Source organism: Lathyrus oleraceus, chromosome 4 (assembly GCF_024323335.1).
Source record: "Lathyrus oleraceus cultivar Zhongwan6 chromosome 4, CAAS_Psat_ZW6_1.0, whole genome shotgun sequence".
NCBI lineage: Eukaryota > Viridiplantae > Streptophyta > Magnoliopsida > Fabales > Fabaceae > Lathyrus > Lathyrus oleraceus.
Window position 1 is genome coordinate 495,106,478 of NC_066582.1, and position 16,241 is coordinate 495,122,718.

General features: G+C 32.3%; 2 protein-coding genes across 22 annotated transcripts in view; both read right to left on the minus strand.

The window, feature by feature from the left end:
- The window catches only part of LOC127076693 (dol-P-Man:Man(7)GlcNAc(2)-PP-Dol alpha-1,6-mannosyltransferase), a 65,650-nt gene extending 49,654 nt beyond the window's left edge, over positions 1-15,996 (minus strand). Inside the window, exons 1-6 of one of the 14 annotated variants that reach the window (XM_051018427.1) lie at positions 8,679-8,767; positions 8,377-8,421; positions 8,057-8,140; positions 7,218-7,418; positions 7,079-7,124; positions 6,718-6,804 (exon numbers count right to left, since the gene is read on the minus strand). In XM_051018427.1, the coding sequence (XP_050874384.1) occupies positions 6,718-6,804; positions 7,079-7,124; positions 7,218-7,301 (217 nt within the window). In that variant the 5' untranslated portion in view covers positions 7,302-7,418; positions 8,057-8,140; positions 8,377-8,421; positions 8,679-8,767. Of the gene's footprint in view, positions 1-6,717; positions 6,805-7,078; positions 7,125-7,217; positions 7,419-7,717; positions 7,821-7,853; positions 7,896-8,056; positions 8,141-8,376; positions 8,768-15,959 lie in introns of those variants that run through there. The other 13 variants (XM_051018425.1, XM_051018422.1, XM_051018423.1 and 10 more) reach the window with 13 other exon arrangements.
- On the minus strand, positions 9,856-15,880 carry LOC127076696 (dol-P-Man:Man(7)GlcNAc(2)-PP-Dol alpha-1,6-mannosyltransferase). 8 transcript variants are annotated; one of them, XM_051018434.1, is made up of 10 exons: positions 15,658-15,880; positions 15,135-15,421; positions 14,607-14,884; positions 14,468-14,513; positions 14,106-14,192; positions 13,765-13,820; positions 13,052-13,169; positions 12,823-12,882; positions 12,361-12,424; positions 10,839-11,706 (listed from the first exon to the last, which is right to left on the minus strand). In XM_051018434.1, exons 3-9 carry the CDS (start codon positions 14,766-14,768, stop codon positions 12,387-12,389), a joined length of 567 nt encoding a protein of 188 aa, XP_050874391.1. In that variant the 5' UTR covers positions 14,769-14,884; positions 15,135-15,421; positions 15,658-15,880; the 3' UTR covers positions 10,839-11,706; positions 12,361-12,386. The 8 variants fall into 8 exon arrangements, with proteins under 8 accessions (XP_050874395.1, XP_050874394.1, XP_050874391.1 ...); XM_051018435.1 differs by having other exon boundaries at positions 10,839-11,746; XM_051018438.1 differs by lacking the exons at positions 10,839-11,706; positions 12,361-12,424 and adding an exon at positions 9,856-10,229.
- Positions 15,997-16,241: the final 245 nt, after the last annotated feature.

Sequence of the window (16,241 nt, forward strand, 5' to 3'; positions counted from 1 at the left end):
GGTTTAATCAAGACTTCAGTCCTTGAATTAAAAGGTTGTTGACATTAGCCAAGACCTTATCCTCTACTTTTACTTACAACATAGATCATGGATGCAAGTTTGGTTCTTTTAAAGCCATATGAGATAAATTATTGAAGAGATATTTCATGCTTATCAAAAGTTTTATTATACAGATCTTTAACAGGAGCAATATGATCTCTCTCAAAAGCTTCATTTTTGTTTTGAACAAATCTCATTTCTTCTTTCAAAATATCATATTGTTTTGTTAATATTTTTATGTTTATGGCCTTTTCTTGACATCTACTCATAAGATCTTGAATGAAGGTAATCAAATTAGAACGAGATAGTTTAGAAAATACTTCATCTTCTTCAGATTTTGAACCACAATCTGCGTCGAATTCTACTTCAGAAGATGTAAGAGCCATCAAAGCTAAATTGGCTTATTCTTCATCTTTCTCATAATCTTCTTCATTGTTAAGTTCATCCCATGATGCCATGAGACTCTTCTTGAATTTGTTTATGAAGTTGTCCTTCTGGAAGCTTCCCTTCTTAGACTTGTCCTTTTGTAGTTCTGGACATTCAGTAATGAAGTGACCATACTTTTTGCAGTTGAAGCATCCCTTTTGATCTTCCTTCTTATCTCTTAAACTTGATCCTCTAAAGTTATTGCTTTTACCAGAGGATATTTTGTTCTTCTTGGCCAAGTATTGAAATCTGTTAATGATCAAGGTTATTTCCTTATCATTTGAGTCTCCTTCAGAACCTTCTGATTGAGAAGCTTCTTCAGAGTTCCAAATTTTGGGAGCCTTTGAGATTTTGCAAAAGATTTCAAAGCAAGGGACTTTGGCTTCTTGGAAGGCTCATCTCCATTGAGTTCCATCTCATGACTCTGGAGATTGCTGATAAGATTTTCAAAACTTATTGTGTTTAAGTCTTTAGCCTTCTGGATAACTTTTACCTTGGGTTTGTATCTGATAGGAAGACTCATAAGAATCTTCTTGACATGATCAGATGTAGTATAACGCTTGTTCAAAACCTGAAGTCAATACACAAGAATTTGAAACATAAAAAACATGGTTTTAATATCTTTATCCTCCTTAATTTTGAACAACTCATATTGTTGAACCAGAAGGTTAGCCTTAGCTTCCTTAACTTGTTGATTCCTTTCATATGTAGCATATAGGATTTAAAAATGATTTGAGTAGTAGATTTATAAATGATTTTGATGTACTCAGAATGAGGTAGGTAAACCCGTAAGACCAATCCTTGAGGAAAATGAGTTCTCAAAAGTAGGTCGCCAGGTAAACCCAAAAGACCTAACCATGAGGGCAGTGTTATAATAAGTTCGAGTAAGCGAGTTATGTCTCAAAATCAAGAAGGCATGTAAATCCATAAGACCAATCCTTGAGGGATTTATTTCCCAAAAGTAGGTCGGCAGGTAAATCCAGAAAACCTAACCTTGATTGACTTAGCTTCCCAAAGCAGAAAGACATGTAAACCCCTAAGAGGATTTATTCCTAAAAGTAGGTCGGCAGGTAAATCTGAAAGATCAAACCTTGAGGGTAGAAATTTTAGTAAGCCTCGTTGATACGTTACTTGCGTAATTACTAGTACTTTTGTTGCTCTGGTGTATTATGTGTGGTATGTGATAAAATGGTTAACGTGTGGAACCTTAGAGTAATAATCCATGTTGATACCTATGACCGAGAACACTCATAAGTTAGGAGAACTCCACTAAGATAGTTTATTCTCACCCTGTTGTTATTATAATATTTTACATGCGAGCAATTAGCAGCGAAAGGTAAAGGAAAGATGACCTGATGACACATTTTGGAGAACTTTTACGTTAGCTAGTTTTGCTTCATTTCCATTTTATTCATGATTAATTTATGTTACTTTTATAATATTTAGCATACCATGTTTGTTTGTGGGGTGTATGTATTTATGTAACTTTCTACTATTGTACATTATTTAAGTACCACATATAAACCACTTTATGTGATTCTAGAATTAACCGTCGACGGCGGTTATGAATGAGTTCGCTATTTATTCTATTTACAAATTAACCGTCGATTACGGTTATGACCACTAAGGAACTTCTGCATTCACTCCATGTTCAATCTTTAGGCTCCCACTAGCGTGTTTATGTGTCATCCACGACTATATCTATTTAAAACCCATATTGAGTTGTATTTGCTTCCAATTTCCTCAGAACCCCTGATGGTAACTGCTCCAACGTGTTGTTGAGGCTGCCTACTAAGGACTTTCGACTTATAAATTACTAAGTCTTTCAACCTTATGTGGTTTAGTCGACTGATCTTCTTCTAAAATAAAATCCCCCGTCGACTGTCCTTTTCGAGAGTTTGGAATGTTTCCAAGCGATCCTGGTCTTGGGATTTGTCTCTGAGATTTCTCTGAACCATATTTACCTGTGCCGACAGCTCGGTCGATCCCTCATTATTAGTTTGTCGACGCGTTATCATCAATGCTCTTTAAAACACTTCATTAATGCTTTCTCACAGCAAATGACTTTTTATTGACATTCATTGTTGACTTTCTACTAGCTCAAAATTTCAAGTGTAACATGTAACTAGTGTCTACAAATACCACCACTCATTATAATTAAAATACTAACTCAATTCAACACAACATTTAATAAACTTTTTCTTCGTCAATCACTCTCTATTTTCCTCTCAATTTATCATCGTTTGTCAAATAATTTGTGATAAAAGTTACCCGACATTCTTAAATAAAAAAGCATATATTTCTTAAATTTTAATAGTTTGTATGATTCTTTAAATACACAATTTATTTTTAGTTTATAAATATGATTGTTATACTTTCATATTTATACATATAAAACTTCCATTTATGTTATTCCATGCTATGGAACTAACTATAAAATATGATTTTAAAGCGAAATCAATGAGATGTCGTGCATATATATATATATATATATATATATATATATATATATATATATGAAATTTTAGATCCATCACATGTAGCTCATGTCCAACAAACACAATCAGTAAAATGTGAAATTTTAGATCCATCACATGTAGCTCATGTCCAACAAACACAATCAGTAAAATGTGAAATTTTAGATCCTAGATCTTTCACATGTAGTAAAATGTGAAATTTTAGATCCTAGATCTTTCACATGTAGCTCATGTCCAACAAACACAATCAATAAGATGTCAAATTTTAGATCCCTCCTTCACATGTAGCTCATGTCCAACAAACACATTCAGTAAGATATCAAATTTTCACATCTTACTGAATGTGTTTGTTAAAGTTCTCATGTTAATGGCTCTCGATCTTCTGTTAACTTCAGCTGCAATCTACTCTTTTATCTTGATAATGTGAGTTGCAAATTTTTGATCAATGACTCCTTCTCATTTGTTGTTCTAATTTGATTTTTAATCGGATGTCATTACAAAACATTTATAGCTTTTCCATTTGATCTAAATTAGGATTGAATATTTTTTAATCTTTTATAAACATTTCTAATAATTCACCTTTTTTTAGTTGAAATTAATGATCTCTCTTCCAACAAAAAATGTATGAAAATACTCGGTCATAATTTATTTTAATTCAATTTTTACTTTAGTTTTATAGATTAATGATATATAAATTTAATATTGAAATATATATGTTTTGGTATGTATGGCTTCTTCCTTTATTATTATCTTTTGTTTGATAGGCATAGTTGTTGTTATTGTGCTATTAATTCATTTGAAATTGTGAAAATTCCTTCGGCGAGAATGTCCAATAGTTTCGGTGAGTGGTGTGAAGAAAATAGCTCTCGAGGGATGTTGTTATCTGCCAAATGAAAAAGAAAAATTGTTTTTGGTTGTATATGGTAAGATCAAATTGTGTTTCATGCACTTTCAATAATAGTTTTTGAAATCCAATTTCTTTATTGTGTGTTATTAGGGCGCACTAATAATTGAAATCTCTATTTATTCTCTTTCTTTGGTTTTATTCAAATATCCATTTCTCTCCTTTGCTGCTTTTTACTAACAAACAGTGGCAGCAAAAAATGGCGGTTATTGAAAACCCAAACTCTATTTTGAGGAACAAGTTTACTAAAGCTGTAAAACTAAGTTTTGTTCCATTTGAACCATTATCGCTGTGTATTTAGATCTTTCACGTTCAAAACAGCACACTCTTGGTCCGTTTTTGAAGGTATTTGCTATTGCAGCAAACATTTTTTTCGATCTTATCGTTGTGGGTACAATATTTGAACCGTTGAATACTAAGGGCATTGTTCACATACGTGCTTTGATGATTTTTAATGGCATTGCATCATTCTTCACGCTCAAGTTATACGCATCATTCTTCACGCTCAAGTTTATGGCTCGATACGTTGCTAATATAACTTGAGCGTGAAGAATGATGCAATGCCATTAAAAATCATTAATGCACATATGTGAAGAACTCCATTAGTATTCGACAACTCGAATATTGTAACCACAATGATAAATGCCTTCAAAAACGGACCAAAAATGTGCTACTTTGAACGTGAAAGACCTAAATACATAGCGATAATATGGAACAAAACTTAGTTTTACCGCTTTAGCAAACTTGTTTCTTAAAACAGGGTTTGGATTTTCCTACCAATTTTTATGCTATCACTGATCGTTAGTTGAAAGCAGCAAAGAGAAAGATAAGAAATAAATATTTGAATAAAACCAAAGAAAGGGAATAAATAAGGACTTCAATCATTAGTGGATCCTATTAAAAGCACATGATACACAATTTGATCGGTGATACACAAATTTTCTTTTTCATTTGAAAGACAACAGAATCCGCATCCACTTAAGAGGTGTCAAATTCGCACCATCCACTCAAGAGGTGTCAAATTCGCACCAATCACCGAAAACATTCTCGCAGAAGGAATTTTCATAATTCCAAATGAATTAATAGGACAATAACAACAACTAAGTTTATCAAATAAAAAATAATAATAAAGAAAGAAACCGTATATAACAAAACATATATATTTCAATATTAAATTTATATATCATTAATCTATGAAACTAAAGTAAAAAATTGAATTAAAAAAAACTATGAACGAGTATTTTCATTCATTTTTGAATTGGTATTTTTTCTACATCAATTTTTTTTGGAAGCAATACAAGATCATTAATTTTAATTAAAAAAAGATGAGTTACTAGAAATGCTTATAAAAGATTTAAAAAAAAATTCTAATTTCATGTCCCAATCCTAATTAAGTTCCAAAATTTAATCTTTACGGTGTAAAATCCAACATCAAATGTTAGTTTACATTTTCTTTTTAAAGATAGCAACTTTACTGTAAAAGACTAATTTGGAAACTAATTTAATCAAATAATATAATAGCATTGCAAAAAGTATGTACATTGTTTTGAAGTGGGAAAAATTGCATAAAAGCTAGTAAAGGAAAATTAAAAATCTGCCCCAACATGAAACTGAAGTAAAATATGACATACATACCAAAGAGTTTAGAGCAGCATAAAAGCGCCCCTGGAACCAGTACCCAAACGCCAAATTCACTGCAAAATAAGTAGAGAAAAACACCTAACCATGATGACTATCACATAAGAAATTCCCTTATAAAGGTATAATTAAAATTTCAGGGAAAATTTGTAACAAAAAAAAATCAAGGAAAATAGTGAGATTGATAATACAAAATTCATTGAATCAATGCAAGAAATATACCTATACCCAAAGCAAGAATGTTAGAATCAAAAAGAAGGTTTCTACTTGGCGCCCAAATTTATTCATGATCTGCGCAGCAAATAACATGACTCAGGGAACATATTCAACTTAATCTACAATAGTGGCGAGAGTTCCACAGTTCTGCTGAAAAACCATCAAAGAAACAACTACATCTCCCCTACCCTTGAAGGGTTCACAAACAAAATATTATGAAGTCAAATTTCAAGAAAGCAATTATATCCCGTATAGAGTTGCATTGCATGGAAAGAACCCCCCTTAGCTAAAGTACAATCAAGATGCACAGAATAAATGAGCAAGTTTCTACAAGCATAGCAAATTAGCTAGAATGTTTTGAAATCATGTTTTTGTAAATGAGCTAAAATGTTTATGGAATCCTATTAATCATAACAATTTATAGCTATGATAACAAATTAAGCAAAAAGAAATAATGTTTATGAAAAATCTAGAATGCTATGTTAAAAAAGATTATCCTTACTATCATTTCATATGAAACCTGAACTTTAATTAGATAGCTAAGATATCAAAGATTTTGCTGAGCACAGATTCATAGAAAAATTATATTCACTTAGTGAATATAGGTCTTCTTTGTTTACTATCAATAGAGATAATAGGAAAGAGGGAAAAGGAGTCAAAGGTGCAAACCTGTTGACGGAAGAATCTTAGTGTATACAGTATGATGCATCCTAGGACCATTCGAACTACATATCAACAATATGTAAGAAAAATAAGTTGTGGAAAAAAAAGGTCAAAATGAACAATAAAAGAACATACTATCAACAGAACCAGGTTTAATCAGATTCATCAAATACATGAAGCAGTCTTTACATAGCCACAGAGCACCAAATTTGATAAATTTTAACATTTTGTATTAGAAATGTAAGGGGGAGGGGGGTAAAGAAAGATTAAACACTAGAGCACTCTAAATAGAGGAAAACAAAAATAAGCAAAAATGGATGTGCAATGTGTCGATGACTGTCAAAAAGAGGCTACCTATGAGAAGAGCATAAAACTTTGGCAAATGCAGTAAACTTGCAATTAACACAATCGGAGACGCAATAAGTGACACAAGCAAAGCGCCTGAACAAAATTAAGACGGTTAGAGATAAGATATATAATAATAAGAGATGAGAATGATTCAATTGCTACTACCAACAACTAAACAGATACAATAACTACATTATCGGTTAGAAAACAAGCTAGTTCTAACAATCCCAAACAATATTAAATGGATTCACACTAGGCCATATTTACTAACTTATCAGAAAAGAAACTTCTAATTTCTCATAAATAACAAATCAATAAGACTAAATGATAGAAAAAAAGAAAAATGGTAGAAAATTCAAAAGCTTACCAATGAAAGTGCGAGGAACAACGCCAGGAAACTCCAGATAATCATACTGTTAACAAAACCCTAAATTCAATCAACAATGTTCACAAAATTACAAATTAATAAAGTTCATTAAAAATAAAATAGCACAGAGAAAACTCACATTATCTATGTGAAACCGATGATAAAGAATATCATGCATTGCCTGAACATTGAAACTTTCTTCGACCTTAGTGTAAGGTACCATGAGTATGTAGAAAGCAGCGATTCATCCCAAAACCAAATCGTAACCGTAATTCTTCGGAAACGTCGCTGATTTGTCATCGGAAGCCATTGTTTTCGTCTTCAGCGTGTTTATGATACACTGCAGAATTTCAACACTAGACTTAGGAACATTTTACTTCATCTCCCGACCCTTACCCTAATTCATTGTTAAATTATGATGTTGTGGTAATCACATATCATTTGGTAGTGATTGGTTTCTAAGAACTACAAACACTATACTAATATCCAAACTTTGTTGATTGCACGCAAAGTGTTTGACAAATTGTTTAAACTAGTTTTTCGTGTGTTGTTATCATTGGAGATAGATCCTTACTATAATATAGAATTCAATTTAGTGCTTGAAGTGTTGATAAATCAACTTGTGAATTATTATCATACCATTGGTACAGATACGCATATCCGGGCTTTTCGATAGTAGGTTCGGTTAGACGATTTTGGATCCGAGAAATATTTGAAACTTACTTTCGTGCCATAAGTTTTTCTAAATCAAAATTTCAAATAAAATGAGATTTACCAGAACTAGAAGAAGTACAAGAAGAACCAGAACAAGAAGTTTCTACAAAAGGATAACATCAGAGATAATGAGGACCAATGAATTAATACAAAGAAAGGAAAGGAAAAAATAGACAAATACAGCCAGCATTATTATGAACTGTTTGATATATGTCATGTTTCAAGAATTCTGGATATTAACTGGAATAAGGATGGCAACCATACCTCGAGAAGAATAACTAATGGGTTTCATGGTGAGTGCTCTAAAGGTCAAATCACTCTGCAGAACAATAAAGACAACAAAATAACCTAGAAGAAAGAAAATCATATTATTATTGGAGATCAGAACAAAAACATCAGATATCAGTAAAATAAAATAAAGGATAAGAAGGATAAGAATAATATTTATGGTATCAACCTTAACAAGCAGAAGGATCATAACAGAAAGAACTTTTTAAAAACACTTAGCATATCAATGATTCTAATAAAAAGTGGAAGAAATAAGGTAACCAAGAAAATAAAGAGAGAGAAGAAAGGAATAATACCAACATAAATTAGATAAAAGATCTGGAAGATGGGGAAAGTAATACCTAGCAAAACAAAGACAATGAAAACAATAAGGATATAGATAATATGGAATAAACAAGGTTACTCAAACCCCATAGTAGCGGAGGGTCAAGCTATCATGAATGCGTTAGATGTTGTAGTAAAGATGTAGTCCATGAAGGTTATCGTATTCACGAATTGCAAAATAATTATGGATATGATAGAGAAAGAGAAGAAGGAATAAGGAGAAGTTAGGGTTTCGTTGAATTGTAGAAGCGACATTATTTGGGATAAAACTCACATTGGTTGGATTGTGAGCAAAATCAAATAAACCCTTGATAAGTCTAGGTGATGGTTCAATCCATTAGGTCAAAGAGAGGATAATTTCAAGGCCCAATATATAGCCATAAAAGCAATGAAATAGAATAAATTTGTATTAAATTTAGGGAATTTCTTTTCCCATCATTATAACTTCTCACAAAACCTTGGTGAAAACCCAAAAATATCCTTAAAAGTTCATAGATGCATCTCTGGACGCACCAATTTCCCACAAAATTGAATGAAAACGAGTGAGTCATGCATAGTATACTTAATTTTAGTCCAGAGTTACATCTCTGAAAGTGTATTTGGCATAACTCGGAGATGCATATCCGAAAATGATCTTGATACTTCAAATTAGAAACAAAGACAGTATGAGACATATCATAAAATAAAAACAACTTGACATTAAATTAAAACACTCTGCATTACATAGATAGTTGTTAACATAAATTTAACATTACATATTGTTACAAGTGGGTAGTTCAGGACATTGCAACATATTAATAATACTGTCGGTAGATCTTGCAATCTTTGTATCCACTTCAATCAAGCCTTTTGATGCATAACGATAAAACATACCCCACATGACATTTAAATCTTCATTCGTCTTCAATTCAAAGCTGACGAACTATATCTTCCCTTCGCTGTCAAACGAGGGTGAACGATACTCGAGCTTCATAATTCTCTAATCTTTTAGATATCACAAGAAAGTACTCAATTTGGTTTTCAGATCGATGAGAAGTATGTCCTCGCAAATCCGAAATTGAAGTGGGGGATTTTGTGCCATTGAAATACACAAATGTAATATAGGGATATGTAGTCATTCTCTGATTGTGGTGTGTTTTTGTAGAAAATATGGGATGAGAGACACCCTATTTATACAAGTTTTAGGCCAATTTGGACCTTAGAAACCTTATCATGTCATCAGGGAGCTTTTTGGAGATGCATCTCTGAATAAACCCAATTTTTTTAACGAAAAATGGGTGTTTGCAGATATGCACATCTATAAAGTGCGATGTTGTATTTTTTTTAATTTAGCGTTGAACGTATCCGGATATGCATATCCAGAATCACCATGTACCAGAATCACACCGAGAACTGTGTAAACAAAAACATAAAATGTAAACCATAACATTTGTAAACCGAAATAGTTGAGATTTACACCATAATTGTTGAATATATATTACTTATGTATTAAATCGTATCAAGATTACATCGTAATCATTCAAAAAAAGTGTATCAATTACAATCTAAAATGTATCAAAAGATGCATCAATGTATAAATTTACTACTGGTTCCTCCTTCAACTTTTACTTATTTGATTCTCTTTCAAGGTCGCTCAATTTGGTGAACTCTTCCATGCTTTCACATCTTATTGATTGTGTTTGTTGGACATGAGCTACCTGTGAAGTTCTCATGTTCATGGCTCTCAATCTTCCTTCAACTTCAGCTGAAATCTACTCTTTTATCTTGATATTGTGAGTTACAAATTTTAGATCAATGACTCCCTCTCATTTGTTGGTGTATCTGTCTTTAATCAGATGTCATTACAAAACATTTATAGCTTTTCCATTTAATCTAAATTAGGATTGAATTTTTTTTAATCTTTTATAAGCATTTCTAGTAATTCACCTTTTTTTAATTGAAATTAAAGATCTCACTTCCAACAAAAAATTGATGTAGAAAAAATATATGAAAATACTCATTCATAATTTATTTTAATTCAATTTTTACTTTAGTTTCATAGATTAATAATATATAAAGTTAATATTGAAATATATATATTTTGGTATGTAATTCTTTCTTTATTATTATTTTTTGTTCTATTAATTCATTTGGAATTGTGAAAATTCCTTCTGCGAGAATGTTCGATAGTTTGACACCTCTTGAGTAGATGTTGTTGTCTGCCAAATGAAAAAGAAAAATTGTTTTTGGTTGTATATAGTGAGATCAAACTGTGTATCATGCACTTTTAATAACAATAACAGTTTTTGAAATTCAATTTCTTTATTAAGGCCCACTAATGATTGAAATCCCTATTTATTCTCTTTCTTTGATTTTATCCCAACATTTATTTCTCTCCTTTGCTGTTTTCAACTAATAAACTAATAAACAATTGCATCAAAAAAAATGGGGGCCATTGAATATCCAAACTCTATCGCTGTGTATTTAGATCTTTCACGTTCAAAGCATCACACTTTTTGAACATTTTTTTCGATCTTATCATTGTGAGTACAATATTTGAGCCGTCGAATACTAAGGGCATTCTTCACATTTGTGATTTTTAATGGCATTGCATCAGTCTTCACGCTCAAGTTTATGGCCCGATACGTTGCTAATATAAATATACTAATCTGATTATGTTCTGTCTTTGTGTAGTGGGATGGTTAACCCTAGAGTATGGGTTTATGCAATGTAGTGAACTATTTCAACATCTTAAACAAAGAATGTGGTGTATTCCTCCAAATCACCAGGACGAGGTCGACCGTCGGGTTTCAGTACCAGAATCTGCTGCGGCAGCCTCTATGGCAACAACCGCCGTATCTGTCCAAACTGAACGGACTCTGCCTGCAACGTCGGCGCATCATCGCAAAGTGTAACTGACACTCTTAAGAATGCAAACGAGTCTTCCCATCCGACAACAGGATACACACTCAATGCATGAGACTTGTCACGTGACGCAACTGGACACACAACGGCCTCAGCAGCATCCGCATGAGAGTAACAACTTGAATATTAGTTGTTTCTCTAAAAATTTAGTTATTATTACTAATATTCAAGTTGTTGCGTCAGGTGCGGAAGAGTGGTTTGCATTCTGAAGAATGTCAGTTACACTTTGGGCTGATGCGGCAGCGTTGTGGGCAGAGTCTATCGCAGTTTGGACATATAAGACAGTTGCTGTCATAAAGGCGGTCGCAGAATCTGCTGCTGAAACCCAACGATCTACCTCGTCATTGTGATTTGGAGAAATACATCACATTCTTCGTTTAACCCGTTGAAATAATTCACTGCATTGAACAAACCCATGCTCTATGGTTAACCACCCCACTATAAAGGCAAAACAAAATCAAATCAATATAGTTGTATTAGTAACATATCATGTCATAAACTTAAGCGTGAAGAATGATGCAATGTCATTAAAAATCATCAAAGCACATATGTGAAGAATGTCTTTAGTATTCGACGGCTCAAATATTGTAACCACAATGATAAGATCCAGAAATATGTTAGCTATAATAGCAAATGCCTTCAAAACGGACCAACTTTGAACGTGAAAGAACTAAATCCAATTTGATCCTCAAAACAAAGTTTGGATTTTCAATGGCTAATAGCAAATGCCTTCAAAATGGACCAACTTTGAACGTGAAAGAACTAAATCCAGTTTGATCCTCAAACAAAGTTTGGATTTTCAATGGCTGCCATTTTTTTCTGTCACTTATTGTTAGTTGAAAATCAGCAAAAGAGAGAAAGATAAGAAATAGATATTTGGATAAAACCAAAGAAAGAAAATAAATAAGGATTTCAATCTCTAGTAATAACACACATGAAATTGGATTTCAAAAACTATAATTGAAAGCGCATGAGATACAAGATTTGATCTCACCCTATACAACCAAAAACAAATTTTCTTTTTCATTTGGCAAACAACAGCATCCACTCACCGAAAACATTCTCGCAGAAGAAATTTTCACAATTCCAAATGAATTAATAGGACAATAGCAACACCTATCAAACAAAAAAAATAAAAAAAGAAACCATACATAATATGAATAATGAGTATTTTCATACATTTTTGAATTGATATTTTTTCTACATCAATTTTTTTTGGAAGCGATACAAGATCATTAATTTTAATAAAAAAAAGGGTGAATTACTAGAAATACTTATAAAAGATTAAAAAAAATTCTAATTTCATGTCCCACTCCTAATTAAGATCCAAAATTTAATCTTTACAGTGTAATTTGGAAACTAATTCTCGAACAGGAGATTTAATCAAATAATAATAATAGCATTGCAAAAAGTATGTACATTGTTTTGAAGTGGGAAAAATTGCATAAAAGCTAGTAAAGGAAAATTAAAAATCTGCCCCAACATGAAACTGAAGTAAAATATGACATACATACCAAAGAGTTTAGAGCAGCATAAAAAGCGCCCCTGGAACCAGTACCCAAACGCCAAATTCACTGCAAAATAAGTAGAGAAAAACACCTAACCATGATGTTGACTATCACATAAGAAATTCCCTTATAAAGGTATAATTAAAATTTCAGGGAAAATTTGTACCAAAAAAAAATCAAGGAAAATAGTGAGATTGATAATACAAAATTCATTGAATCAATGCAAGGAATATACCTATACCCAAAGCAAGAATGTTAGGAAGCGGGCGAGAACAATAGAACAGAAAATGAAACTGAATGGAAGTTAGTATCACAAAGAAGGTTTCTACTTGGCGCCCAAATTTATTCCTGATCTGCGCAGCAAATAACATGACTCAGGGAACATATTCAACTTAATCTACAATAGTGGCGAGAGTTCCACAGTTCTGCTGAAAAACCATCAAAGAAACAACTACATCTCCCCTACCCTTAAAGGGTTCACAAACAAAATATTCTGAAGTCAAATCTCAAGAAAGCAATTATATCCCGTATAGAGTTGCATTGCATGGAAAGAACCCCCCTTAGCTAAAGTACAGTCAAGATGCACAGAATAAATGAGCAAGTTTCTACAAGCATAGCAAATTAGCTAGAATGTTTTGAAATCATGTTTTTGTAAATGAGCTAAAATGTTTATGGAATCCTATTAATCATAACAATTTATAGCTATGATAACAAATTAAGCAAAAAGAAATAATGTTTATGAAAAATTCTAGAATGCTATGTTAAAAAAGACTATCCTTACTATCATTTCATATGAAACCTGAACTTTAATTAGATAGCTAAGATATCAAAGATTTTGCTGAGCACAGATTCATAGAAAAATTAAATTCACTTAGTGAATATAGGTCTTCTTTGTTGACTATCAATAGAGATAATAGGAAAGAGGGAAAAGGAGTCAAAGGTGCAAACCTGTTGACGGAAGAATCTTAGTGTATACAGTATGATGCATCCTATGACCATTCGAACTGCATATCAACAATATGTAAGAAAAATAAGTTGTGGAAAAAAAAAGGTCAAAATGAACAATAAAAGAACATACTATCAACAGAACCAGGTTAATCAGATTCATCAAATACATGAAGCAGTCTTTACATAGCCATAACACATTTGATAAATATGAACATTTTTGTATTAGCAATGTAAGGGAGAGGGTAAAGAAAGATTAAACACTAGAGCACTCTAAATAGAGGAAAACAAAAATAAGCAAAAATGGATGTGCAATGTGTCGATGACTGTCAAAAAGAGGCTACCTATGAGAAGAGCATAAAACTTTGGCAAATGCAGTAAACTTGCAATTAACACAATCGGAGACGCAACAAGTGAGACAAGCAAAGCGCCTGAACAAAATTAAGACGGTTAGAGATAAGATATATAATAATAAGAGATGAGAATGATTCAATTGCTACTACCAACAACTAAACAGATACAATAACTACATTATCAGTTAGAAAACAAGCTAGTTCTAACAATCCCAAACAATATTAAATGGATTCACACTAGGCCATATTTACTCACTTATCAGAAAAGAAACTTCTAATTTCTCATAAATAACAAATCAATAAGACCTAGATGATAGAAAAAAAGAAAAATGGTAGAAAATTCAAAAGCTTACCAATGAAAGTGCGAGGAACAACGCCAGGAAACTCCAGATAATCAAACTGTTAACAAACCCCTAAATTCAATCAACGATGTTCACAAAATTACAAATTAATAAAGTTCATTAAAAATAAAATAGCACAGAGAAAACTCACATTATCTATGTGAAACCGATGATAAAGAATATCATGCATTGCCTGAACATTTGAAACTTTCTTCGACCTTAGTGTAAGGTACCATGAGTATGTAGAAAGCAGCGATTCATCCCAAAACCAAATCGTAACCGTAATTCTTCGGAAACGTCGTTGATTTGTCATCGGAAGCCATTGTTTTCGTCATGTCGCTGATTTGTCATCGGAAGCCATTGTTTTCGTCATGTCGCTGATTTGTCATCGGAAGCCATTGTTTTCGTCTTCAGCGTGTTTATGATACACTGCAGAATTTCAACACTAGACTTAGGAACAAAGATTCTAAGAACAACAACAAGAGCAATATAAAGAAGGATCAATACAAAATAACTTTTAAAAAATAAAGGTAATATAAACTGGAATCAAAACCATAACATCCAAGATAACCAAAGGATCCCCATTAATCACCAAATCATTAGGATAAACAATATGGAAAGTAATAGGAATGACAAAGGCAAAAGGAAAAGGAAAGAAGATGAAGAAAATGAGGTTTACCAGAACTAGAAGAAGTAAAAGAAGGACCAGAACAAGAAGTTTCTACAAAAGGATAACATCAGAGATAATGAGGACCAATGAATTAATACAAAGAAAGGAAAGGAAAAAATAGACAAATACAGCAAGCATTATTATGAACTGTTTGATATATGTCATGTTTCAAGAATTCTGGATATTACCTGGAATAAGGATGGCAACCATACCTCGAGAAGAATAACTAATGGGTTTCATGGTGAGTGCTCTAAAGGTCAAATCACTCTGCAGAACAATAAAGACAACAAAATAACCTAGAAGAAAGAAAATCATATTATTATTGGAGATCAGAACAAAAACATCAGATATCAGTAAAATAAAATAAAGGATAAGAAGGATAAGAATAATATTTATGGTATCAACCTTAACAAGCAGAAGGATCATAACAGAAAGAACTTTTTAAAAACACTTAGCATATCAATAATTCTAATAAAAAGTGGAAGAAATAAGGTAATCAAGAAAATAAAGAGAGAGAAGAAAGGAATAATACCAACATAAATTAGATAAGAGATCTGGAAGATGGGGAAAGTAATACCTAGCAAAACAAAGACAATGAAAACAATAAGGACATCAATAATATGGAATAAACAAGGTTACTCAAACCCCATAGTAGCGGAGGGTCAAGCTATCATGAATGCGTTAGATGTTGTAGTAAAGATGTAGTCCATGAAGGTTATTGTATTCACGAATTGCAAAATAATTATGGATATGATAGAGAAAGAGAAGAAGGAATAAGGAGAAGTTAGGGTTTCGTTGAATTGTAGAAGCGACATTATTTGGGATAAAACTCACATTGGTTGGATTGTGAGCAAAATCAAATAAACCCCGATGAGTCTAGGTGATGGTTCAATCCATTATGTCAAAGAGAGGATAATTTCAAGGCCCAATATATAGCCATAAAAGCAATGAAATCGAGTGAAAACCCAAAAATGTCCTTAAAGTTCATAGATGCATCTCTGGACGCATCAATTTTTCACAAAATTGAATGAAAACGAGTGAGTCATCCATAGTATACTTAATTTTAGTCCAGAGTTACATCTCCGAAAGTGTATTTGGTATAATTCGGAAATGCAT